Raw genomic sequence first — 20,325 nt, forward strand, 5'->3', positions numbered from 1 at the left:
GCCCTGTTAAAGCCCTTACAGCCCTGTTACAGCCTTCAATATCATTACTATAAAGCTGCTGCATTATACAGCCCTGTTAAAGCCCTGTTACAGCCTTCAATATCATTACTATAAACCTGCTGCATTATACAGCCCTGTTACAGCCCTGTTAAAGCCCTTACAGCCCTGTTACAGCCTTCAATATCATTACTATAGAGCTGCTCAGAAACAAGTGTCAAGTACAGACCATTTTCCAAAGCATATGGAGCTAAATGGTGTACAGTCGTGGCCAAAAGTTTTGGGAATGACACAAATATTAATTTTCACAAAGTCTGCTGCCTCAGTTTGTATGATGGCAATTTGCATATACTCCAGAATGTTATGAAGAGTGATCAGATGAATTGCAATTAATTGCAAAATCCCTCTTTGCCATGCAAATGAACTGAATCCCCCAAAAACATTTCCACTGTTTTTCAGCCCTGCCACAAAAGGACCAGCTGACATCATGTCAGTGATTCTCTTGTTAACACAGGTGCGAGTGTTGATGAGGATAAGGCTGATTGAGTTCGAATAACAGACTGGAAGCTTCAAAAGGAGGGTGGTGCTTGGAATAATTGTTCTTCCTCTGTCAACCATGGTTACCTGCAAGGAAACACGTGCCGTCATCATTGCTTTGCACAAAAGGGGCTTCACAGGCAAGGATACTGCTGCCGGTAAGATTGCACCGAAATCAACCATTTATCAGATTATCAAGAACTTCAAGGAGAGAGGTTCAATTGTTGTGAAGAAGGCTTCAGGGCGCCCAAGAAAGTCCAGCAAGCACCAGGACCATCTCCTAAAGTTGATTCAGCTGCGGGATCGGGGCACCACCAGTACAGAGCTTGCTCAGGAATGGCAGCAGGCAGGTGTGAGTGCATCTGCACGCACAGTGAGGCGAAGACTTCTGGAGGATGGCCTGGTGAAGGGCAGCAAAGAAGGGCAGCAAAGAAGCCACTTCTCTCCAGGAAAAACATCAGGGACAGACTGATATTCTGCAAAAGGTACAGGGATTGGACTGCTGAGGACTGGGGTAAAGTCATTTTCTCTAATGAATCCCCTTTCCGATTGTTTGGGGCATCCAGAAAAAAGCTTGTCCTGAGAAGACAAGGTGAGCGCTACCATCAGTCCTGTGTCATGCCAACAGTAAAGCATCCTGAGACCATTCATGTGTGGGGTTGCTTCTCAGCCAAGGGAGTGGGCTCACTCACAATTTTGCCTAAGAACACAGCCATGAATAAAGAATGGTACCAACACATTCTCCGAGAGCAACTTCTCCCAACCATCCAGGAACAGTTTGGTGACGAACATTGCCTTTTCCAGCATGATGGAGCTGCCATCAGTCAGGATGTGGCCCAGAAGTTAATTGACAGAATGCCAGGGCAGATTGCAGAGGTCTTGAAAAAGAAAGGTCATCACCGCAAATATTGACTCTTTGCATCAACTTCATGTAATTGTCAATAAAAGCCTTTGACACTTATGAAATGCTTGTAATTATACTTCAGTATTCCATAGTAACATCTGACAAAAATATCTAAGACAGCAGACTTTGTGAAAATTAATATTTGTGTCATTCTCAAAACCTTTGGCCACGACTGTATATTTGTGTGTTAGTAAATTTAGGAGGAGAGATATATGCACCACATATAAGTATTGAGTCTAGGTTGGTCATTTTCTATCCAATAATGTGGTATTTACATCACATATAACAATGTGTTGTTCCTGACTGAACCTGCATCTTGGAGGAGACACATTGCTGTACACAGTGTACATATTGCTGTGCACAATGCCTCTACCATTTCTTTGCCCAGAGAAAAAACCTACGTATTGGTCAGGCTCTTTAACAGCAGTGTCCTGGTATGGAAGTTACAGCTTGTCAATACTGTTACTGGTCCTCTCTGCTGCTCTGGAGTGGGCTAAGTTCCTGGGCCAGGCTGATGATGCTGTAAACTGCTGAGTCCACACCTGCAGACAGAAGAGAGAGAGATGTAGAGAGAGAGAGAGATATGTAGAGAGAGAGAGAGGGAGAGGGAGAGAGAGAGAGAGAGAGAGAGAGGGAGAAGGAGAGGGATGTAGAGAGAGAGAGAGAGAGCGAGAGAGGGAGAAGGAGAGGGATGTAGAGAGAGAGAGCGAGAGAGGGAGAGGGAGAGAGAGAAAGAGAGAGAGAGCGAGAGAGGGAGAAGGAGAGGGATGTAGAGAGAGAGAGAGAGAGAGAGAGGGAGAGAGAGAGAGAGAGCGAGAGAGAGAGAGAGAGAGAGAGAGAGAGAGAGAGCGAGAGAGGGAGAAGGAGAGGGATGTAGAGAGAGAGAGAGCGAGAGAGAGAGAGAGAGAGAGAGAGAGAGAGAGAGAGAGAGAGAGAGAGAAGGAGAGGGATGTAGAGAGAGAGAGGGTACAGTATCAGTCAGATACAGAGAGAGCTCGTCCACTCTGTCAGACCTGAGTTGGTCTCTGTCTCTCACGGACATGCCGCCCCGTCCGTCTCTCAGTGTAGCCACTGAAGCGGGAGATGGGTAACTCGCAGGGATGGGTAACTCACAGAGAAAGATTCCTCCCTGTCACATGCAGAGGAGGAAGAGGAGTAGGAGAGGAGGAAGACAGGAGAAGGACATTGCAGGTAGGAGGAGGGATGAAGGCTAGACATAACATGAGGGACAGGTGAGTGACTGTCATCGAGTCTTCAGAACTAACACAAGTCTTCAGGGAAGGTTACTCATCAAACCACCTCAGTTGTGCAGCTGTTTGGTGCTAGTTGAATGGCTGGACATAGGGATGACATGAAAGGTCACGCACTGTGTTTGGCCGATCCAACTCGGGCGATAGGTAGAGGTGTGTACTGTGTGTGTGTGTGTGTTATGTATCCACTGCAAGCCTGTGTTGATTATGCTTAATATTATGCTGTTGTTGATGCTGTTTTCTGAGAAACAATGACTGTGTTCAGTGCATAGGGAGAAGGAACGCTTGTGGAAGTCATCTCTCTCTCCTCTCTCTTCCTTTTTCTCTCCCTCCTCTCTCGCTCTCTCTCTCTTTTCTCTTTTTTCACTCTATTTTTCTCTCACACTCTCCTCTATCTCTCTCTCCTCTCTCTCCTCTCTCTTTCTTTCTCTTTCTTTCTCTCTCTCTATATATCTCTCTCTCTCTCTTACCCCTGTCTCTCTCTCTGATCTGTTTCTTGATGATGCACAGCACTAAAACCATGTGATATGAGGAAGAAAATGTTGCTGAGTAATTGACTCTTTAAAATCCACTGCATTCTCTGATGAGACACTGCTGCTGCAGCATAAGCTATCTGGAGGAGAGAGGAGGAGTGGAGAGGAGAGGAAAGGAAAGGAAGAGAGTAGAGGAGAAGAGGAGGAAGGAAAGGAAGGAAGAAAGGAGAGGAGAGGAGAGGAGAGGAGAGGAGAGGAGAGGAGAGGAGAGGAGAGGAGAGGAGAGGAGAGGAGAGGAGAGGAGAGGAGAGGAGAGGAGAGGAGAGGAGAGGAGAGGAGAGGAGAGGAGAGGAGAGGAGGAAAGGAGATTGAGAAGAGAGGACGAGAGGAGAGCAAATGAGGAAAGGAGAGATGGAGGGTGTGCTGTAAGAGTACGTGACACAAATCCACTACCTCTACTCAATTACAGCAGCAGAGGCTGAATCCACCACCTCTACTCCATTACAGCAGCAGAGGCTGAATCCACCTTCTCTACACCATTACAGCAGCAGAGGCTGAATCCACCACCTCTACTCCATTACAGCAGCAGAGGCTGAATCCACCATCTCTAGTCTATTACAGCAGCAGAGGCTGAATCCACCACCTCTACTCCATTACAGCAGCAGTGGCTGAATTCACTACCTCTACTCCATTACAGCAGCAGAGGCTGAATCCACCACCTCTACTCCATTACAGCAGCAGTGGCTGAATTCACTACCTCTAATCCATTACAGCAGCAGAGGCTGAATCCACCACCTCTACTCCATTACAGCAGCAGTGGCTGAATTCACTACCTCTACTCCATTACAGCAGCAGTGGCTGAATTCACCACCTCTACTCCATTACAGCAGCAGTGGCTGAATTCACTACCTCTACTCCATTACAGCAGCAGAGGCTGAATCCACCATCTCTACTCCATTACAGCAGCAGAGGCTGAAACCACCATCTCGACTCCATTACAGCAGCAGTGACTGAATTCACTACCTCTACTCCATTACAGCAGCAGAGGCTGAATCCACCATCTCTTCTCCATTACAGCAGCAGAGGCTGAATCCACCATCTCTACTCCATTACAGCAGCAGTGACTGAATTCACTACCTCTACTCCATTACAGCTGCAGAGGCTGAATCCACCACCTCTACTCAATTACAGCAGCAGAGGCTGAATCCACCACCTCTACTCCATTACAGCAGCAGAGGCTGAATCCACCACCTCTACTCCATTACAGCAGCAGAGGCTGAATCCACCACCTCTACTCCATTACAGCAGCAGAGGCTGAATCCACCACCTCTACTCCATTACAGCAGCAGAGGCTGAATCCACCACCTCTACTCAATTACAGCAGCAGAGGCTGAATCCACCACCTCTACTCCATTACAGCAACAGAGGCTGAATCCACCACCTCTACTCCATTACAGCAACAGAGGCTGAATCCACCACCTCTACTCCATTACAGCAGCAGTGGCTGAATCCACCACCTCTACTCAATTACAGCAGCAGAGGCTGAATCCACCACCTCTACTCCATTACAGCAACAGAGGCTGAATCCACCACCTCTACTCCATTACAGCAGCAGTGGCTGAATCCACCACCTCTACTCCATTACAGCAGCAGTGGCTGAATCCACCAACTCTACTCAATTACAGCAGCAGAGGCTGAATCCACCACCTCTACTAGAGGCTGAAGGCAGTAACTAGGCGGGGAATTGTCAGGGACCTCACAATACAATATTATCACGATACTTAGGAGACGATATGATACATATTGTCATTCTTATGATTCTCACGATTCTATGTGTTGCGATTCAACAAAAATGCTGAAAACAAATTGTCTCCCTATTTAAAAAGAAGATGGAGAACAAGCTGTGAAGGAAACAGTTTTGGTGCAGCTACTGCCACACCTTGCGCCAAAATAATATTGTGGTATTGTGAAAACGATACGATATGATAAATCGTATTAAATAATATCAGAAATTTTAACTGTATCAATTTCTTCCCCCGTCATTGTCAGTACTCACTTCAGTGTCACTTAAAGGCCCTAGGTGGGCCTCCCAAGTGGCGCAGCGGTCTAAGGCTCTGCATTACAGTGTTTGAGGCGTCACTACAGACCTGGGTTCGATCTCAGGCTGTGTCATAGCCGGCCGTGACCGGGAGACCCATAAGGTGGTGCACAATTGGCCCAGCTTTGTCCAGGTTAGGGGAGGGCTGTCCCATTGCACTCTACCGGGCGTCTGCAAGCTGACTTCGGTCGCCAGTTATACGGTGTTTCCTCCGATGCATTGGTGCGGCTGGCTTCCGGGTTAAGCGAGCAATGTATCAAGAAGCAATGCGGCTAGGCAGGGTTGTGTTTCGGAGGACGCATGGCTCTATACCTTCACTTCTCCCGAGTCTGAGTTGCAGCGATGGGACAAGACTAACTACCAATTGGGGAGAAAAAGTGAGGGGAAAAAGGCTTTAGATAGACCTCTTCAAACCACAGTGGTTGAACCCTCCAACTGGCTTCTCTATAGATGGGGAGAGGGCCAGTTAAGGGCCCTGGGAACTGTAGTAGACCTCTTCAGACCACAGTGGTTGAACCCTCCAACTGGCTTCTATATAGATGGGGAGAGGGCCAGTTAAGGGCCCTGGGAACTGTAGTAGACCTCTTCAGACCACAGTGGTTGAACCCTCCAACTGGCTTCTATATAGATGGGGAGAGGGCCAGTTAAGGGCCCTGGGAACTGTAGTAGCCCTCTTCAGAAATCCTTTATACCAACTGGGTTCGAACCCCGGGTCTCTTGTGCGCCACAAGACTGTTAGCCCACTGATGGAGGTCAATGGCTTTAGCTCATTGGGCTAACACAGTCTTGTATAGAGGCACAACCCAGCTGGTAACATACACTGTGCAAGCTAGCTGTGCTTATTCATTTTCTGGCTGTCAGGGACCTATTGAATGTTCTGCTTTCTCTGGGCTGAAATCATCAGACCTGGACAGATCGTCTCATCCACATTAGTCTCATGATTATGGATTGATAGAGATCATTCTATTCATCCTACATCAGATAGGAAGGGTTGCCTGGTTACAGATGAGCCTGGGTTATTCAAGGAAACAACAGGCTACACACACGGGCGAGCGCACACACGAACACAGCGAACTAACTCTCAGACACGCACAGCGAACACACACATACAGACACAGACATACACACACACAGACACACACACACACACACAGAGACACACACACACACACAGAGACACACACACACACACACACACAGACACACACACACACACACACACACACACACACACACACACACACACACACACACACACACACACACACACACACACACACACACACACACACACACACACCTACTGTAGATGTTAATGAACAGATGCTGTTGTAATATGAGGGTTGAAATGAAAGCAAGGCCAGAAGATAAAAGATGATGAAAGAAAGAGGGTTACATCTCCCTCGTATCTTCTGTTCATCTCTCTCCTCCTCATCCCCCTCTCCCAGCCTTGGAGGATAAAAGCAGCGTTGTCTTTTGTCTGCATTATAATAACACCACCGTCTCTTTAAATCAGATGTTCTGTGCATCTATGTGTTGATGCATAACAGCAGCAGAGATGGTGTTTTGAGGAAACATGGACGATTGTCATTGGAGCAGTTGTCAGTTTAATTCAGTTGATGCTGATATGTGTTACTGCCCCCTGCTGGTATGGAATGGCAGTGTCTGGTTTCGTAACTCCTGTATTCTTCCTGTTCATGTTGCGCGGGTTCCCTCTTAAAGTTTAAAGTCAGAATCACATTTTGATCCTTTGCTCGGAAATATTTCAATATATATGTGTATATAAATGATATGTATATATAATTTCTTGAATTATATGTATATATAATGTATTGATTTATATCAAGGTCTTGGTGTGATTGTAGCTGGACAACCAAAGTTACAGCTGTTTATGGAAGGCTGTTGGGGTCATACTGTTGGGCTCATACTGTTAGGCTCATACTGTTGGGCTCATACTGTTGGGGTCATACTGTTGGGGTCATACTGTTGGGGTCATACTGTTGGGGTCATACTGTTGGGCTCATACTGTTGGGCTCATACTGTTGGGGTCATACTGTTGGGGTCATACTGTTGGGATCATACTGTTGGGGTCATACTGTTGGGGTCATACTGTTGGGGTCATACTGTTGGGCTCATACTGTTGGGGTCATACTGTTGGGGTCATACTGTTGGGGTCATACTGTTGGGGTCATACTGTTGGGCTCATACTGTTGGGGTCATACTGTTGGGGTCATACTGTTGGGCTCATACTGTTGGGGTCATACTGTTGGGGTCATACTGTTGGGGTCATACTGTTGGGCTCATACTGTTGGGGTCATACTGTTGGGCTCATACTGTTGGGGTCATACTGTTGGGCTCATACTGTTGGGGTCATACTGTTGGGGTCATACTGTTGGGATCATACTGTTGGGGTCATACTGTTGGGGTCATACTGTTGGGCTCATACTGTTGGGGTCATACTGTTGGGGTCATACTGTTGGGCTCATACTGTTGGGGTCATACTGTTGGGGTCATACTGTTGGGCTCATACTGTTGGGGTCATACTGTTGGGCTCATACTGTTGGGGTCATACTGTTGGGCTCATACTGTTGGGGTCATACTGTTGGGGTCATACTGTTGGGGTCATACTGTTGGGCTCATACTGTTGGGGTCATACTGTTGGGCTCATACTGTTGGGGTCATACTGTTGGGGTCATACTGTTGGGGTCATACTGTTGGGCTCATACTGTTGGGGTCATACCGTGTCTAAAAACATAGCTGAGGGTCTTCTCTCCCAGTAATAGCAACAACAACAAAAAAGAATTTATGTGCAAATGAATAATAATGATCTATTCTCCTGTTATCTCGCTCCCTATCTTAAGCCATCATTGTGAATAAGACTTTGTTCTTAACTGACTTGCCTAGTTAATTAAACGTATATATATTTGTTTAATCTTCATAACCCTATCAACGAATAACAATCACAACAGCCAATGAATGAAAAGTACAGCATAACCTAACCTGCTGTCTGTCATTCCTCTTTCTTTCAAAGAACATATTTTCAATAATATAAATATGACCAATATATTCTCCTGTTGTCTCTCTCCCTAGCTGTCTCTAACCTGGATGTGGAGAGTAAGCTAACAGTGCACTACCAGGCTCCATGGCACCAGCACCACAACGTGTTTCACCCCTGCAGCCGGCCGCCATGCGTAGAGGAGCTCCACAGACATGCCAAGCAGAGCCTGCGAGCCCTGCACAGAGGTGAGAGGTCACCACCTAACACACACCACCTAACATACACCACCTAGCATACACCACCTAGCACACACCACCTAGCATACACCACCTAGAATACACCACCTAACACACACCACCTAACACACACCACCTAACACACACCACCTAGCATACACCACCTAGCATACACCACCTAGCATACACCACCTAGCATACACCACCTAACATACACCACCTAACACACACCACCTAGCATACACCACCTAACACACACCACCTAGCATACACCACCTAACACACACCACCTAGCATACACCACCTAACATACACCACCTAACACACACCACCTAACACACACCACCTAACACACACCACCTAACACACACCACCTAGCATACACCACCTAACATACACCACCTAACACACACCACCTAACACACACCACCTAGCATACACCACCTAACACACACCACCTAGCACACACCACCTCACATACACCACCTAACACACACCACCTAACATACACAACCTAACATACACCACCTAACACACACCACCTAATATACACCACCTAACACCTGACATACACCACCTAACACACACCACCTAACACCTAACACACACCACCTAACACACACCACCTAACACACACCACCTAACATACATCACCTAACACACACACCTTAACACACACCACCTAACATACACCACCTAACATACACCACCTAACACCTAACCTACACCACCTAACACACACCACCTAGCATACACCACCTAACACACACCACCTAACACACAAAACCTAACACACAACACCTAACACACACCACCTAATATACACCACCTAACACACACCACCTAGCATACACCACGTAACATACACCACCTAACACACACCACCTAACACACACCACCTAACACACACCACCTGACACACAACACCTGACATACACCACCTAACACACACCACCTAACACACACCACCTAACATACACCACCTAACATACACCACTTAACATACACCACCTAACACCTAACATACACCACCTAACACACACCACCTAGCATACACCACCTAACATACACCACCTGACACACACCACCTAACACACACCACCTAGCATACACCACCTAACACCTAACATACACCACCTGACACCTAACACACACCACCTAACATACACGACCTAACATACACCACCTAACACCTGACATACACCACCTAACACACACCACCTAACACCTAACATACACCACCTAACACACACCACCTAACACCTAACACACACCACCTAACACCTAGCATACACCACCTAACACACACCACCTAACATACATCACCTAACACACACACCTTAACACACACCACCTAACATACACCACCTAACACACACCACCTAACATACACCACCTAACATACACCACCTAACACACACACCTTAACACACACCACCTAACATACACCACCTAACACACACCACCTAACACACACCACCTAGCATACACCACCTAACATACACCACCTAACACACACCACCTAGCATACACGACCTAACATACACCACCTAACATACACCACCTAACACAAACCACCTAACATACACAACCTAACACCTAACATACACCACCTAACACCTAAACACACCACCTAACACACACCACCTAACATACACAACCTAACACCTGACATACACCACCTAACACACACAACCTAACACCTAACACACACCACCTAACACCTAACACACACTACCTAACACCTAGCATACACCACCTAACACACACCACCTAACATACATCACCTAACACACACACACCTTAACACACACCACCTAACATACACCACCTAACACCTAACATACACCACCTAACACACACCACCTAACACGCACCACCTAGCATACACCACCTAACATACACCACCTAACACACACCACCTAGCATACACCACCTAACACACAGCACCTAACACACACCACCTAGCATACACCACCTAACACCTAACATACACAACCTAACATACACCACCTAACACCTGACATACACCACCTAACACACACCACCTAACACCTAACATACACCACCTAACACACACCACCTAACACCTAACACACACCACCTAACACCTAGCATACACCACCTAACACACACCACCTAACATACATCACCTAACACACACACCTTAACACACACCACCTAACATACCCCACCTAACACACACAACCTAACACACACACCTTAACACACACCACCTAACACACACACCTTAACACACACCACCTAACATACACCACCTAACACACACCACCTAACACACACCACCTAGCATACACCACCTAACATACACCACCTAACACACACCACCTAGCATACACCACCTAACATACACCACCTAACATACACCACCTAACACACACCACCTAACATACACCACCTAACACACACCACCTAACATACACCACCTAACACCTGACATACACCACCTAACACACACCACCTAACACCTAACACACACTACCTAACACCTAGCATACACCACCTAACACACACCACCTAACATACATCACCTAACACACACACCTTAACACACACCACCTAACATACACCACCTAACATACACCACCTAACACCTAACATACACCACCTAACACACACCACCTAGCACACACCACCTAACACACACCACCTAACACACACCACCTAGCATACACCACCTAACACACACCACCTAACACACACCACCTAACACACACCACCTAACACACACCACCTAGCATACACCACGTAACATACACCACCTAACACACACCACCTAACACCTTACATACACCACCTAACACACACCACCTAACACCTTACATACACCACCTAACACACACCACCTAGCACACACCACCTAACACACACCACCTAACACACACCACCTAGCATACACCACCTAACACACACCACTTAACACACACCACCTAGCATACACGACCTAACATCTAACATACACCACCTAACACCTAACACACACCACCTAACATACACCACCTAACATACACCACCTAACACCTGACATACACCACCTAACACACACCACTTAACACCTAACATACACCACCTAACACACACCACCTAACACCTAGCATACACCATCTAACACACACCACCTAACATACATCACCTAACACACACACCTTAACACACACCACCTAACATACACATCCTAACACCTAACACACACCTCCTAACAGACGCCACCAAACACACACCACCTAACATACACGACCTAACATACACCACTTAACACCTAACATACACCACCTAACACACACCACCTGACACCTAACACACACCACCTAACACCTAGCATACACCACCTAACACACACCACTTAACACCTAACATACACCACCTAACATACATCACCTAACACACACACCTTAACACACACCACCTAACATACACCACCTAAAACCTAACACACACCTCCTAACAGACGCCACCTAACACACACCACCTAACATACACCACCTAATACACACCACCTAACATACACCACCTAACACACACACCTTAACACACACCACCTAACACACACCACCTAACACACACCACATAACACCTAGCATACACCACCTAACATACCCCACACCACCTAACACCTAGCATACACCACCTAACACCTAACATACACCACCTAACACACACCACCTAACACCTAGCATACACCACCTAACACACACCACCTAACACCTAACATACACCACCTAACACACACCACCTAACACCTAGCATACACCACCTAACACACACCACCTAACACCAAACACATACCACCTAACACCTAACATACACCACCTAACACACACCACCTAACACCTAGCATGCACCACCTAACACACACCACCTAACACCTAACACACACCACCTAACACCAAGCATACACCACCTAACATACACCACCTAACACACACCACCTAACACACCACCTAACATACACCACCTAACACACACCACCTAACATACACCACCTAACACACACCGCCTAACATACACCACGTAACACCTAACACACACACCTAACACACACCACCTAACTCACACCACCTAACACCTTTCACACACCACCTAACACACACCACCTAACATACACCACCTAACACCTTACACACACCACCTAACATACACCATTTAACATACACCACCTAACACACACCACCTAACATACACAACCTAACATACACCACCTAACACACACCACCTAACCCACACCACCTAGCATACACCACCTAACACCTAACATACACCAGCTAACACCTAACACACACCACCTAACCACACCACCTAACATACACGACCTAACACCTGACATACACCACCTAACACCTAACACACACCACCTAACACCTAACACACACCACCTAACACCTAGCATACACCACCTAACATACATCACCTAACACACACCACCTGATATACAACACCTAACACACACCACCTAACACACACCACCTAACATACAACACCTAACACCTTACACACACCACCTAACATACACCATCTAACACAGACCACCTAACATACACCACGTAACATACACCACCTAACACACACCACCTAACACCTAACATACACCACCTAACACCTAGCATACATCACCTAACATACACCACCTAACATAAACCACCTAACACACACCACCTAACACCTAGCATACACCACCTAACATACACCACCTAACACCTAGCATAAACCACCTAACATACACCACCTAACACCTAGCATACACCACCTAACATATACCACCTAGCATACACCACCTAACATACACCACCTAACATACACCACCTAACACCTAGCATACACCACCTAACATACACCACCTAACACCTAGCATACACCACCTAACATACACCACCTAACATACACCACCTAACACAGACCACCTAACACACACCACCTAACATACACCACCTAACATACACCACCTAACACCTAGCATACACCACCTAACATACACCACCTAACACCTAGCATACACCACCTAACATACACCACCTAACATACACCACCTAACACCTAGCATACACCACCTAACATACACCACCTAACACCTATCATACACCACCTAACACCTAGCATACACCGCACAGAAAAAAAAAAAATGAAATTGTATGAAATGTATGCATTCACTACTGTAAGTCGCTCTGGATAAGAGCGTCTGCTAAATGACTGAAAATGTAAATGTACTTAACATACATCACCTAACATACACCACCTAACATACACCGCCTAACACACACCACCTAACACCTAGCATACCACCTAACACACACCACCTAACACCTAGCATACCACCTAACACACACCACCTAACACCTAGCATACCACCTAACACCTAACACAGAAATACCAAGCAGAGCTTCTGAGCCCTAAATAGAGCTTGGTAACCAAAGCACACAAACACACACACACCATAAACACCCTACCTAACAACAGTTTGAACCAGGGTTGGTGTGAAGTCCATCAGTACTCCCTCATATGTGGTGCCACCTAGTGTTAGTACTGTGAACACCTGCTTGTCTGGGTTCTAGAAAACTCTTGATTGATATAATCTCAGTGAGGAACCAGTGGCTGTTAAAGCTGTAACACAACATGGTGACTGCTAGTGAATACAGTCATCTAATGTAGCGAGACCCTGTCAGAATCTGACCACAGTATTTCCCTCATGGTTTACAGACCAAAAGCAACGTCAACGGTCGAACAGCCGCGAGCGCAGAGTGACCATCTCCATCTCTGGGGCTCCTCCAATGCCCACCCTCCCTTCCCCACGCACCCTCAGACGGCACGAGCAGAGGGGCAGGCACAGCCGTGCGGTAAGGGGATTCACATGTCTTTACAGGCTTTTGCTTAAGTGCTATACAAGCACATCTGATACAGCAGCTATCAGCAGCTATCAATGTCCTGAGGAGAAGTGCTGAAATGACCTGACTGATACAGCAGCTAATCAATGTCCTGAGGAGAAGTGCTGAAATGACCTGACTGATACAGCAGCTAATCAATGTCCTGAGGAGAAGTGCTGAAATGACCTGACTGATACAGCAGCTAATCAATGTCCTGAGGAGAAGTGCTGAAATGACCTGACTGATACAGCAGCTAATCAATGTCCTGAGGAGAAGTGCTGAAATGACCTGACTGATACAGCAGCTAATCAATGTCCTGAGGAGAAGTGCTGAAATGACCTGACTGATACAGCAGCTAATCAATGTCCTGAGGAGAAGTGCTGAAATGACCTGACTGATACAGCAGCTAATCAATGTCCTGAGGAGAAGTGCTGAAATGACCTGACTGATACAGCAGCTAATCAATGTCCTGAGGAGAAGTGCTGAAATGACCTGACTGATACAGCAGCTAATCAATGTCCTGAGGAGAAGTGCTGAAATGACCTGACTGATACAGCAGCTAATCAATGTCCTGAGGAGAAGTGCTGAAATGACCTGACTGATACAGCAGCTAATCAATGTCCTGAGGAGAAGTGCTGAAATGACTTGACTGTATTTGTTTGTTTTATTGACAAGCAGCAGGCGAGACCAGAGAGAGAGATAGAATATCAACTGCGGAAGGTAAACTATCACATAGTGTAGTGCCTGTTAGTGGTGTGTGTTGTCTGTGATGTCAACCTACAAGTGCTGTGTGTTGTCAACCTACAAGTGGTGTGTGATGTCAACCTACAAATGGGGTGTGATGTCAACCTACAAGTGCTGTGTGTTGTCAACCTACAAGTGCTATGTGTTGTCAACCTACAAGTGCTGTGTGATGTCAACCTACAAGTGCTGTGTGATGTCAACCTACAAGTGCTGTGTGTTGTCAACCTACAAGTGCTGTGTGATGTCAACCTACAAGTGCTGTGTGATGTCAACCTACAAGTGGTGTGTGATGTCAACCTACAAGTGCTGTGTGATGTCAACCTACAAGTGCTGTGTGATGTCAACCTACACGTACTGTGTGATGTCCACTGTGTTTTCCCATTGTGGTCCTGTAACTGTAACTATGAAAATACAGTTGAATTTCTTCTTAACATGATATAGTAGCATGTGTCCATTGTTGATGATGTCACCAGTACAGTGCAGTGAGCTTAGTAGGTTTCAGCTTGTTGTGTTCTCTCTCTCTCTGCTGCATGGCTACCACTAGGAGAGACACATGAGAGAGACAGACATCCAGACAATACAAAGAAAGGTAACAGAAAAGACACAGCTCTTGTATCTCATCAGAACACATATATCTACATTCAGATCACTTTATCGGTCAATAACACTCAAGGTCCAACCGAAATTTCACTTCCGCTCTTAACCCAACCCCTCCGAAAGACACATAAACACATTTTGGAGAGGTGCAGGGGGCTGCCACTCTGGGAGCTGTCGTTGTAGGGGTTAAGTGCCTTGCTCAAGGGCACAACAGCAGGCATCTTAAGATTTGACCACTTCCCGTCAGATTTTCCCCGTCAGACCCGGGATTAGAACTAGTAACTCTCCGGTTGCTGGCTCGTCTCTCTAACCGCTAGGCTACCTGATCTCATCGCATGTTTTTGTCATATATTTTCCATCCCAGTGAGTTTGCATGCTGGGGGAGTATGATTGTATTGCACATAAGAATGTTTAGCGTTATGACTCATCATGCTACGTATCTTCCTTTAACGCTGCAGGAGAGACCTGGAAGGGAGGTTCACTGTCACACTATACAGAGAAAGGTAAATGGGATGGCGTTCATTGCAAGATGACCCCTCTAGAGTCCTGCTAACGCCACTCTTATTACAGCTTATAACAGCTTATAACAGCTTTCTGTCCTGAGGATCCTGAAAACGGTCACCTCTCAGCATTCACAGATAAATATAATTCTTTCACTCCATTTTCTTGTAGGATGCGATGATGAAATCACTTCCTTGTCTAATAGGGGAAGAAGGATGCCTGACTTACTCATCTCCTTAGCATCACAAGAAGTTACTCACAACGTTTTGTGTCCCCGTCCGCAGCACCTGGTCCCCATGTTTCATCCTGTCAAATATTTCATTCAATATGATTTCACCTATGTCTCTAAGTCCCATCCATGGTTTTCATTTGTCCCATCGATCAAGTTGTCATCATTTTTGTTTTCTTCATGTTTTGTGTTTATAGTATGACCGTACCCGCTCCCCATCCCCCACTGAATGTTGCCTCTTCACCCCATGGACCAGAAAGGTATTTGTCTGCATTCCAAGCCTCCTGGTTTACTAGTTCTAAATAGAACTACTACTACTTCTCCTTCCTGCTGTTCTAACCTCCATCCTCTAGCATCTCATTAGCTCCTGTCTACTGTCTTCATCTCATTAGCTCCTGTCTACTATCTACATCTCATTAGCTCCTGACTACTGTCTACATCTCATTAGCTCCTGTCTACTGTCTACATCTCATTAGCTCCTGTCTACTGTCTACATCTCATTAGCTCCTGTCTACTGTCTACATCTCATTAGCTCCTGTCTACTGTCTACATCTCATTAGCTCCTGTCTACTGTCTACATCTCATTAGCTCCTGTCTACTATCTACATCTCAGCTCCTGTCTACTGTCTTCATCTCATTAGCTCCTGTCTACTATCTACATCTCATTAGCTCCTGACTACTGTCTACATCTCAGCTCCTGTCTACTGTCTTCATCTCATTAGCTCCTGTCTACTGTCTACATCTCATTAGCTCCTGTCTACTATCTACATCTCATTAGCTCCTGACTACTGTCTACATCTCAGCTCCTGTCTACTGTCTTCATCTCATTAGCTCCTGTCTACTGTCTACATCTCATTAGCTCCTGTCTACTGTCTACATCTCATTAGCTCCTGTCTACTGTCTACATCTCATTAGCTCCTGTCTACTATCTACATCTCATTAGCTCCTGTCTACTGTCTACTGTCTACATCTCATTAGCTCATGTCTACTGTCTTCATCTCATTAGCTCCTGTCTACTGTCTACATCTCATTAGCTCCTGTCTACTGTCTACATCTCATTAGCTCCTGTCTACTATCTACATCTCATTAGCTCCTGACTACTGTCTACATCTCAGCTCCTGTCTACTGTCTTCATCTCATTAGCTCCTGTCTACTGTCTACATCTCATTAGCTCCTGTCTACTGTCTACATCTCATTAGCTCCTGTCTACTGTCTACATCTCATTAGCTCCTGTCTACTATCTACATCTCATTAGCTCCTGTCTACTGTCTACTGTCTACATCTCATTAGCTCATGTCTACTGTCTACATCTCATTAGCTCATGTCTACTGTCTTCATCTCATTAGCTCCTGTCTACATCTCATTAGCTCCTGTCTCCTGTCTACTGTCTTCATCTCATTAGCTCATGTCTACTGTCTACATCTCATTAGCTCATGTCTACTGTCTACATCTCATTAGCTCATGTCTACTGTCTACATCTCATTAGCTCATGTCTACTATCTACATCTCATTAGCTCCTGTCTACTGTCTACTTCTCATTAGCTCCTGTCTCCTGTCTCCTGTCTACTGTCTACATCTCACTAGCTCCTGTCTCCTGTCTCCTGTCTACTGTCTACATCTCATTAGCTCCTGTCTACTATCTACATCTCATTAGCTCCTGTCTACTGTCTACTGTCTACATCTCATTAGCTCCTGTCTACTGTCTACTGTCTACATCTCATTAGCTCCTGTCTACTATCTACATCTCATTAGCTCCTGTCTACTATCTACATCTCATTAGCTCCTGTCTACTGTCTTCAAAACGTGATCATTCTCCTCTCCACTCCTTTCAACACTATCCAGAACTCTGGGACTTTCCTGGAATCATATTTTTTGACACTTGAGCGTTTGAGCTGTCTGTTGATCTCTGTGTTGATCTTGATATCTTCCTGTTCTTCATTTCCCTTTCCTCCAGAACAATTCTCATTTACTGAAATGGAATTCAAATGTTTTGCTCATTTTGTGTATGTGCCTTGTAAGTGTATAACTTGTAAATGTTAAACATAAGAGTTAAGTAACTGCTTGAATACAATGTACTTTGTATGTTGGCCTTTGTAACAATACATCTAAGCATGTGTTGAAAAGGGCTCCTTGTTCTCTATTCCCTATATAGTGAGCCATGATGCTCTGGTCCTATAGTGGTACAGTATATAGGGAATATTAGAACCTGGCTGGTTCCAGCACTGAATGCTGATTGGCTGACAGCCGTGGTATATCAGACCGTATACCACGGGTATGACAAAACATGTATTTTTACTGCTCTAATTACGTTGATAACCAGTTTATAATAGCAATAAGGCACCTCTGGGGTTTGTGGTATATGGCCAATATACCACGGCTAAGGGCTGTGTCCAGGCCCTCCGCATTGCATTGTGCCTAAGAACAGCCCTTAGCCATGGTATATTGGCCACATACCACACCCCCTTGTGCCTTATTGATTAAGTATACCATTTGGAACTTTTCTAGGTGTTACTCCAACCCTTCAACAGTAACTGACTGTATCTCTCTCCATCTGCTTCAGGCTGCCACTACCACTGACCCTGATGCTGAGCCTGCAGTGGGCCACAGGTCTACTGGTGCTGTCCCCAACCCCCCCTCCACACTGGACAAGCAGACCAACTGGTCCAAGGCCCTTCCTCTGCCCACCCCCCAGGAGAGGATGAAGAGTGACCCAGCAGTCGTGTCCTCGTGCATCATCCCAATCAACGTCACTGGTAAACAAAACATAGTTCCAATGTCTGTCTCTCCATGTGTTTGATATTCTCTCTATCGCTCTCTCTCTCTCCCTTTCTCTCTCTCTCTCTCCCTTTCTCTCTCTCACTCTGTACATTCTTTCTCTCTCTCTCTCTCCCTTTCTCTCTCTCACTCTGTACATTCTTTCTCTCTCTCTCTCTCCCTTTCTCTCTCTCACTCTGTACATTCTGTCGCTCCCTCTCTCTCCCTTTCTCTCTCTCTCTCTCTCCCTTTCTCTCTCTCACTCTGTACATTCTGTCGCTCCCTCTCTCTCTCTCTCTCTCTCTCTCTCTCTCACTCTGTACATTCTGTCGCTCCCTCTCTCCCTTTCTCTCTCTCACTCTATACATTCTGTCGCTCCCTCTCTCTCCATTTCTCTCTCTCTCTGTACATTCTCTCTCTCTTTCTCTCTCGCACTATCTCTCCCTCTCTCTCCATTTCTCTCTCTCACTCTGTACATTCTCTCGCTCTCTCTCCCTTTCTCTCTCTCTCTCTCCCTTTCTCTCTCTCACTCTGTACATTCTGTCGCTCCCTCTCTCTCCTTTTCTCTCTCCATTTCTCTCTCTCTCTCTCTCTGTACATTCTCTCTCTCTTTCTCTCTTTCTCTCTCTCGCTCTGTTGTTTGAATCAATTCATCTATTAATGAACTGTTGTTTGTGTATTAGTGAATGTGTGTAACTTGTAAACTGTGTGGAATGTCATTTGTGAGATGTGGAAAGACATTACTCTTGATGGACAACAAATGGCATCAGTGAACTGCTTCCAGAGCAGCTCTCTCATGTGTACTTTGTCCCTCTCCACAGGGGTGGGGTTCGACAGGGAGGCTAGTGTGCGCTGCTCCCTGGTACACTCCCAGTCTGTGCTGCAGAGGAGGAGGAAGCTGAGGAGGAGGAAGACCATCACTGGTATCCCCAGACAAGTTCAACAGGACATGGGTACAGCTGTCTGTCTGTTATACTGTCTGTCTGTGCCTGACCTCCAAGTACTGTCATTACCACTCAGTCAACTGACTGTAATGCTGTTGTTCTTCTTCTATGTTTCTTTACCTGAATGGTTTAACCCAATCCTATTTTCTGGAGTCCCACCATTTAGACTTGAACAAATATTGCATCT

The 20,325-nt window shown here is 46.0% G+C and overlaps 1 protein-coding gene across 10 annotated transcripts in view; it reads left to right on the forward strand.

The window, feature by feature from the left end:
• LOC106595567 (Nance-Horan syndrome protein) overlaps positions 1 to 20,325 on the forward strand; it is a 160,928-nt gene that overhangs the window by 124,735 nt on the left and 15,868 nt on the right. For 5 of the 10 annotated variants that reach the window (XR_006759867.1, XR_006759868.1, XR_006759866.1 and 2 more), the window contains exons 2-9: positions 8,350 to 8,502; positions 14,206 to 14,342; positions 15,048 to 15,089; positions 15,658 to 15,702; positions 16,169 to 16,213; positions 16,638 to 16,700; positions 19,001 to 19,193; positions 20,016 to 20,147. Coding sequence is in view for 7 of the 10 variants with exons in the window: in XM_045698306.1 (XP_045554262.1) it covers positions 8,350 to 8,502; positions 14,206 to 14,342; positions 15,048 to 15,089; positions 15,658 to 15,702; positions 16,169 to 16,213; positions 16,638 to 16,700; positions 19,001 to 19,193; positions 20,016 to 20,147 (810 nt within the window). In the remaining 3 variants the exon portion in view is untranslated. The remainder of the gene's footprint in view (positions 1 to 8,349; positions 8,503 to 14,205; positions 14,343 to 15,047; positions 15,090 to 15,657; positions 15,703 to 16,168; positions 16,214 to 16,637; positions 16,701 to 19,000; positions 19,194 to 20,015; positions 20,148 to 20,325) is intronic. The other 5 variants (XM_045698309.1, XM_045698308.1, XM_045698307.1 and 2 more) reach the window with 5 other exon arrangements.

Source organism: Salmo salar, chromosome ssa16 (assembly GCF_905237065.1).
Source record: "Salmo salar chromosome ssa16, Ssal_v3.1, whole genome shotgun sequence".
NCBI classification, from domain to species: Eukaryota; Metazoa; Chordata; class Actinopteri; order Salmoniformes; family Salmonidae; genus Salmo; species Salmo salar.